This window comes from Ictalurus furcatus, chromosome 19, assembly GCF_023375685.1.
Source record: "Ictalurus furcatus strain D&B chromosome 19, Billie_1.0, whole genome shotgun sequence".
NCBI classification, from domain to species: Eukaryota; Metazoa; Chordata; class Actinopteri; order Siluriformes; family Ictaluridae; genus Ictalurus; species Ictalurus furcatus.
Genome location: NC_071273.1, coordinates 22,882,503 through 22,890,635, shown reverse-complemented (window position 1 = coordinate 22,890,635; position 8,133 = coordinate 22,882,503). Strand labels below are relative to the sequence as shown.

General features: G+C 43.3%; 1 protein-coding gene across 1 annotated transcript; it reads left to right on the top strand.

The window, feature by feature from the left end:
• The first annotated feature begins 4,370 nt into the window (after nucleotides 1-4,370).
• On the top strand, nucleotides 4,371-5,279 carry ascl1a (achaete-scute family bHLH transcription factor 1a). The gene is made up of 2 exons (XM_053650621.1): nucleotides 4,371-5,113; nucleotides 5,220-5,279. Exon 1 carries the CDS (start codon nucleotides 4,519-4,521, stop codon nucleotides 5,104-5,106), a length of 588 nt encoding a protein of 195 aa, XP_053506596.1. The 5' UTR covers nucleotides 4,371-4,518; the 3' UTR covers nucleotides 5,107-5,113; nucleotides 5,220-5,279.
• Nucleotides 5,280-8,133: the final 2,854 nt, after the last annotated feature.

Here is an 8,133-nt window from a genome sequence, read left to right as displayed (position 1 = left end):
CCACCAATAGAAACCCTTAGAGAACTTTTAATGGTTATAATGGGAATTGTATTGATTTTACTGGACATTGTAATGGTCCCTTTGAGTCTCTACTGGTAATTTGATGTCTTCTACTGGTGGAATGTTGTCTTGTGGATAGCATTAAGCACCAGTAATGGTTTTAATGGTTAGCTGATGGTTTGTAATGGCATTTGTAGTGGAAACCATTAGAATTTCTGTAATGGTTTCTATTGATTTTTGTTTTCAAGCAGAGTAATTAGAAAATAGTTAGGATTTCAGAACTCAGAAAACTCATCTTGCACCTTAGATCAATCAAACCAGCTCTTAAGGACCAAATGTTCCCGAGTTCACCCTGTTTTTACCACAACTATCCACTAGATGTCAGTGTTAACCTACTTTATTCCAAAGACCAACTTTATATGAATTTCTACAGCGGCCTATGTGTTTATCTTTAATGCTTTAATATATAATGTGCAGATTTTTGCTCCTTATGTAGCCTTATAGAACATGGATTGCTTTACATAAAAAAAAAAAACGCACAGAGAGGTTATGATCAGGATATGATTTATCTGGTAGGAATCGTATAAAACTATATCAGAGGATAGAAGAGTAGAGTTAATGTAACTTCACCACCACTGAATATTAATTCATAATCATCTTCTCAGATCAAATCATACTGAAACGCAGTGACTGTTGAACTCCAACTCAAAATTCCCCTAAAATATCCAAGAATCAACCAGACCAAGCCGTATTACGAGTTCAATATCAACTGACACATTTTTGGCCACCTCGCTCGGGAAGTTTCTGCGGCCAAGATCGAACACGCACTGCGCATGCGCACTGAGCAGGGGTCGCTCTCCTGTTCGGGAAATTACTCAGCATCTCCGTTAAGCCATCTAGTCTACTGGAAGTTCATCTACAATGAGAAGCATATCGAAAACACACTCTGGTGGAGATTTTCGCCTCAAATTACAGTTCAGTGAAGTATGTTGTGTAGTAAATCTCACAGTGCACAGCACAGCTTCCCATCCCTGAACATTTTAGTGTCTTTTCCTGCTCGTAACACACCTGATTCAACTCAACAGCTAATGAGCAGAGCTGAAATGTGTATGTTAGAGCAGGGAAAACAAAACATGTGCAGGAGAGGAAGTTCTCCATGAAGCACCAGGGTTGGGAACCTGTGCCATCGTGCAGTGGAATAAGGTAATGTCCAATGGGAAAGTTTGTAAGGAATTATGGAGTAATGGATCATTTCAAAAGGTGAAGTCTCTCTCTCTCTCTCTCTCTCATAGACAAACATCAGTGTTGTTAACATCAGTGATAGCAGTGAAAGGTTCAGCACATCATGTGCATGCCTTATCTCCCGAGTGCATCGGGTTAAGTCTGTGTAACATCGTTTAACGCCTAGGTTCACGCCAATGCTCGGTGGACGTGGATGAGTGCGCGTTTAAGAGATAATGCTGGACCGTTTTTGAATCGCGATCATTAAGGGCTTTTGTTGTAGGTTTCTGTGTAACGTAGCTTCACAACCCTGAGCTTTAAAGACAGATAGCGCCTTTCAGTGGCCCGATATTAATGTCTGGTTTGTTTGAAGAGAAACTCGAGTGTGTGTATTGGCACACTAGGAGGCCATAAGTATGTGGACACCCAATCATCACAATCACGTGTGATTCTTTCTCAAACCGTTGCCCCAAAGTTGGAAGCACACTATCGTGTATATAGGATGTTTTTGTGTGCTGTAGCGTTATATATAATTTCCCTTCACTGGAACTGAGAGGCCCAAACCTGTCCCAGCATGACAATGGACTTGTGCACAAAGGTGGTTAAGAAGTTGAGGAGTGGAAGAACTCGACAGAACCTGACCTCAACCTCACTGAACACCTTTGGGATGAACTGGAACTCCCAGCCCTCCTCGCCCAGCATCAGTGCCTGACCTCACTAATGAATGAAAACCCCCTACATCTAGTGGAAAGCCTTCCCAGAAGAGTGGAGGCTACTATGGGATGTTCCACAAGGATATATGAGTGTTATGATCAGGTGTCTACATACTTTTGTCCATATAGTGTTTTAGTTCAATTGCAGGCACCAGAGAATGCAATGTGCATATCTTATTGCATGCTCTTTTGCACAAGTTTGTCTTTGTCACATATACATTACAGCAAAGTGAAATTATTATTTTTTTTTCCGGCATATCCCATCATGCATATCCTCAGCCATGATACGTTAAAGGCCTTGCTCAAGGGCCCAACAGTGGCAGGCTTGGCAATACTAGGGTTTGAACCCCTGACCTTCTGATCAGTAATCCAGAGCCTTAACTGCCAAGCCACCACTGCCCCTGTTCAAGACTATTATCTGAGTGCTACGCTATAATTTTCAATAGCTAGATAAAATACATGAAGCATAAATGGTAAGCTCTACTTTATCCTTTAATTTAGGAAGAAAAAAAAAAAGAAAACAAAAAGGAAGGAGAAATAAAGATAAGTCTCTGATATCATGCAGTGTGCTCCTGTAATACGATGAGGAATAACTTTTTCAGAAAGCAAATTTCATACCTAAATGCTAACTTTGACTGTTTCAAGTCTTCACCATGGAAATGAATATGTTTTAATCCAGACTTAGTTTTAACACCGAGAATTTCTGAGAGTCAATACGGATCATGCGTAAAAAAAAAACTTTTCCTCAGTATTATTAACCAATTTATTTATTTTCTTATCCAAAGCAAAAGTTTAAAAGAAAACCACCATGATTGGAGTTTAGGAGGGAAAAAAAACCCATACAGAGGTGTTTGTCACTGTGCGCCCGGATGCCATATTAATTCTTACAGCCGGCTATGAGTGGAAGCGCCCGAACAAGAGGGAGGCACCGGCGGCCGCGCGCACGAAAGAAAAGCCTTCACAAAGCGCTAATTGGAGCCTGTGAGCGTCCTGACAGAGCATGGGAGATAGGTTTCAGAGAACCGGGGCTCAGGGGAGAGAGGGGGAGGCGAGGGGGAGAAAGTGAATAGAACCCACGCTTCTTTTCTCAACTCTCTTGCTGCGCTAAAAAGGAGGAGGGGGCGAAGAGAGGGAGAGAGAGAGAAAGGAAAAGATGGAGGGGGCTGGGTGATTGAATGCTGGTCTGATCTTGAATGCCATAGCCAAGTAAGAAAAATTACACAATTTATTGCTCCCTCACCCCATCCCTACACACACACAGGCGCTCGCGCGCACACGCGCAATTATTCGGTGCTTGCTGCTGCTGAGAGTCGCTTGGTCTCGTTCAGTCCTTTGAATAATAATAATTTAACAAAAAAAGAAGTGCAATTATTCCGCTCTGTGGAAGAAAACGGACAGTGTCGCGTCTACTGTAACAAAATGGCGTGTAACCAATCACACACAAAAGCGCACTGGATGCACCCCACCTCTCCTCCTCCTCCTCCCTTCCACATGTCCGACTGATCCGTGGATTTTCCCCTCAAAGTTCCACTTTCCGACGTGGACAAACTGCAGCCTTTGTAAGCGACGGACGCTATAACTCAATACTGTTGGTCGCAAACTATATAAAGCTTGTGCGTAAAGGCGTCAAATAAACATGTATTGTTTATTTTCATTAATGCCTGACGTGCATGTGGTCTCGATATGTTAAAAAAAAAAAAAAAAAAAAAAAAAGGTGCAAATAATGCGTAGGTACGAGTTGGGTGTGGAACAGTTTATTTTTCCATCAAGAGACAGTTCTAAATCTAAATATAACTCCAAACATTTAAAGATCATAAAAATATCATTTTTTGGAGCTTTTTTAAAATTTTTTTTTACTGTGTTAATTTGTTTAATCTATTCCATTCTACTTTGTATGTGGTGTTATGTCCTGAGCCGCACTTGTCTTCACGTGCTCTATCAATATAAAATGAATAGAAATGGCACACGTGACTGAAAATGCAGTGCATTGTTTGTAGAAACGCTTCTTTTAAAAAATAAATAAATAAATAAATAGATAAATAAAAATGAATAAAAGTTGCTTGATATTGTAACCGGGACGGTCTAATTTGCGCTCATAGAAGGTTCGAAGATAACTTTGAAACCTCGTTGGGTCTCATCCACCCTGAAGGATCTAAATCACAGGTTATGGCGTTTTCCATTGTGGAAAAAAAGTTTGCCACGGCTGAAAAACTCGAGTCGTACTTCACGGCGAGTTGTTTATTCAGAGGCAGGAGCGGCACGCGCCCGGCGTACGCGCTTGCAACCGCACCAGCGCCCGAGCGCGAGAGGGGCGTGGACAGAGGGGGAGGGGGGGTGAGGGGAGCGGGGAGCGCGTGGGCCAGCCTGTCGGTGTATTGAAAAGGCGCGCTGCCTCTCCCTCGTGCTTCAGAAGAAGGTCGGAGAGCTTTGCAAAGCTCGAAGTTCATACCAAGGAATCGTGAGAGCGAGTCACACGCGAACGCCACGAGCGCGACGCGCGGCCACCGGACACTCCAAAAAGAAAAGAAAAGAAAGGCCTCTTTATTTTATATTGTTGTTGTACTTGTGAAGCATCTCTCCGGTTATGGACATCGCAGCCAAGATGGACCTAAGTTTGGAGCAGGCTCAGTTCGTGGCGCCCGCGTGCTTCTTCGCCACCGCCGCATCTCAGAGTCTGAGCCCGAGCGACAGCACCGGCAAGTCAGCATCCAAACAGGCCAAGAGACAGCGCTCGACCTCGCCGGAGCTGCTGCGCTGCAAGCGGCGCCTGAGCTTCGCGGGTTTCGGCTACAGCCTGCCGCAGCAGCAGCCGCACGCCGTGGCGCGGCGCAACGAGCGCGAGCGCAACCGGGTCAAGCTGGTCAACAACGGCTTCGCGACGCTGCGCGAGCACGTGCCCAACGGCGCGGCCAACAAGAAGATGAGCAAAGTGGAGACGCTGCGCTCTGCAGTCGAGTACATCCGCGCCCTGCAGCAGCTGCTCGACGAGCACGACGCCGTGAGCGCAGCCTTCCAGTCGGGCGTCCTGTCTCCCAGCGTCGCGCACAGCTACTCCAACGACATGAACTCCATGGCCGGCTCGCCGGTCTCCTCATATTCCTCTGACGAAGGATCCTACGACCCGCTCAGTCCCGAAGAGCAGGAGCTCCTAGATTTCACCAGCTGGTTCTGAACATCAGGTTAGTTTCCTCCCCCTTTTTTTTTCTTTCTTCTTCTTATCTTGTTGCACATGTGCACGTGCTGCATGCAGAACTAACGTTACTCATCATCTTCTTTATTTTCTAGGAAGATTCCGTAGATTGTCAGCACTCACTCTGGAGGTCCGAGTGCGTCCTCCGAGAACACACACGGCACTGCGTCTGCGCTCCCGTCCGGTTGGATAGACCCGAGTTCACAAATATATAGACAGATTGAACCCAAGATGAGAGGCCAAAGCGACACTCATCGGCCAAGTGTCCCGAGCCAAAGGACTTGTAGAGCAGACAAGTGCAAAAACAAGAAAGAAAGAAAAAAAAAAGAAAGAAAGTAAATGCGCAGGTGGGCTCGCTACAGCCCAAAGCGCACTGACCCAACAGATCCATTTAAGATGTACTATTTTTCTGAATATGCGATTCTATTTGTTCTTAAACTATGCTAAACCCAATCACAGAGCTGTCCTGTCCTGCACAACAAAATCCCCCGTGTTGATTTAACACCTTCAGCTGGACACACATTAGCACTGGAAGAGTTCATTCAGCACTGCAGGTGTTCATTCAGCACTGGAAGAGTTCACGTGAACTCGGGGATTTTGCTGTAACTCTATGCTTCCAACCCGGCGGAATTTATTATAATGAAGTTCTATTTGTATAAAAAAAAAATCACGTTTTTTCTAAATATATTAAACTATTTTTGTATGTATGTAAGAGATTTATAGATGCTGTTTTTGTACACATTCATTGTAATATGTATATATTTTTGGCTTATACATAAACATATAGCCTAAACACCGTATGTTGCTTATTACCTCTTTGCCTTTTCAGACGTGTAGTCTAAATGCATCTTTTTACGGTTTTAGGCTTGTTGTTGCTTCTGTTGTTCTTGTTTTGTTTTTGTTTTCCTGGAGTTTGACACTCCAGAGTTTGATTTCAGCACCAACGTGTCTTATTTAACGGGAATTACATGTAATATGACTCGGAGTTCACAGTGATCAAAGGTTATGCAGCTATTGTCCAAACCACGGCGGTCTATTTTCTCTCCACACTGCCTGTTTAACTCTGCCTTTACAATATTCGAAGAAGAAGAAGAAAGCGAGGGGAAAATGCCTTACATCCATATTTTTTACACTTTAGTCTCATAATAAAATAAAATAATAAAAAAAAAGTTTCTAAAATACTTGTGTCGCTTCTGTGGATTTTCATTCATGCTAAGCTAGATATTTATTGAATTCTTTGATGTTTCAATATTTTCATATTTGGAGGGGGTGGATGCTGGGGGGAGGAAGAGGAGGAGGATGGAGGTTGAGGAGGTGGGGGTTATGAGCCTATTTTGGATTACAAAATTTGGGGGGGATTGGTTGGATATGTTGCAAAAGGAACAATAAGTGATCTTGGTGTAGTTTCCAACATGCATGAATAACTGAAAGAGAGAGAGAGAGAGAGTTCAAAGCAATGCTCACTCTACCATTTCACAATAATTTCCCTTATTATTACAATTATATTAGTATATTAGTATAATTGCCCTCCCAGAGTGTGTTGCTGCTCTGTTATTATTTTATTTTTTTTAAAGCCATGGAAGCAATAATAATGAGTCTAGTGGCTCACAGCTATTTATTGTTTTATTGTTATTTAGTTTTTCTATGCCTTCGATTGTTATCCTGGTAGAAGAAACACAATATACATTACCATTACCCATTACCTCATAAGCGAGCAAGCAAACAAACAAATACATAAATACATAAATAAACAGATCAGCCTAATATTTAATAGGTAAAAAATAGCTCAATAAATTATGACTCAAGCTTGTGCTTTGATTAAAACTGATTTAAAGAAATTGATTGATTGACCAGGTTATGGACTGTGGTGGAGGTTGGACATGGCTGTCCTCCTCACTATAGTTATGTCTCTGAGACAATGGACTTGCTCTCTAACCTCTTGTCTTATGCCTTTTCCTATGGATAAAGAAAAAGCTGTAAATGCCAGGAGACTCGGTGTGGACCCTGGAGTCTCTGTGCACTTTCAGATACGTAGGAATGTCCTGTACACACGTTTCTCCATGCTGTAGTGTGTGTTGTGCGAAGTGGAAACCGTTAGCGCACATTTTAAAGTGCGTTGTTTGTTTCAGGTCGAAGTCTCCTGTAGGTGCTACAATAATACGTGTTTATTATAAGTGAAACTTGCTCTGCAGAAGTAGAGGTATCAAACTGAACTTTTCTTTGTCTCTGGATTGGTACCATCAAGGGGGACATGATCTGTCTCTTTAACTTAGGAAGGGGCACCTTTTATTAAGCTCGAAAGGTACATCAGTGGTCCTTATGGTCCAAGTATATGCACTGAAATAGTAGAATTAATTTGAATTTTTAAAAGGAATAAAGTTAGGAGGTAAAGGTATAAACATGCACCGTTGATGGTACCACGTCGACGACAATGAGAAGTATAGGTTGGAGCCTGAGAAAGTGTGATATTCCTGTTTAATATTAAATCCCCTGATTTTCCTTCAGGTTGCGTATTTGCCTACACATTGCGCATGCGCACAAAATGGCGAGCAACTGATATTTAAACTAACTTTATTCGGTAACTGCGGTTCGTTCGCTTTGTACTTGTACTCTGCTCTATGACAATAAAGTGGAATCTAATCTAATCTAATCTAATGTAAAAGTGTGCCCGAAAACAATGTAATTAAAGCAATAACTTACATAACTATATTTTTTTCGAGTGTCTTCCTAATATTAGGCGCCACTTCGTGACACTACCGAGGATAACCCGCGCGCGCGCGCGCTCCTCTAGTAGAGGCACTCGTTGGGCTTTGTGACAGGTAGCTCGCCGCACGAGCGTGCGTGTTCCGGGGCGCGTGCCTCGCCTCAACGAGCGCGTGGACGGAGAAACCGTGCGCCGCTCGAGTGGAGCACACGCGTTACGTCACGGTGGAAAGGCGCGTGCCTCTTTGAGAGAGTGGCGCGCGACTGAATACCGGCACTCAGCGGAGCCTTCTCCTTGAGACAACA

Bases quoted from the DNA above. Each gene is read 5' to 3' on its own strand.
- ascl1a (XM_053650621.1), top strand. From the start codon at position 4,519: ATGGACATCGCAGCCAAGATGGACCTAAGTTTGGAGCAGGCTCAGTTC.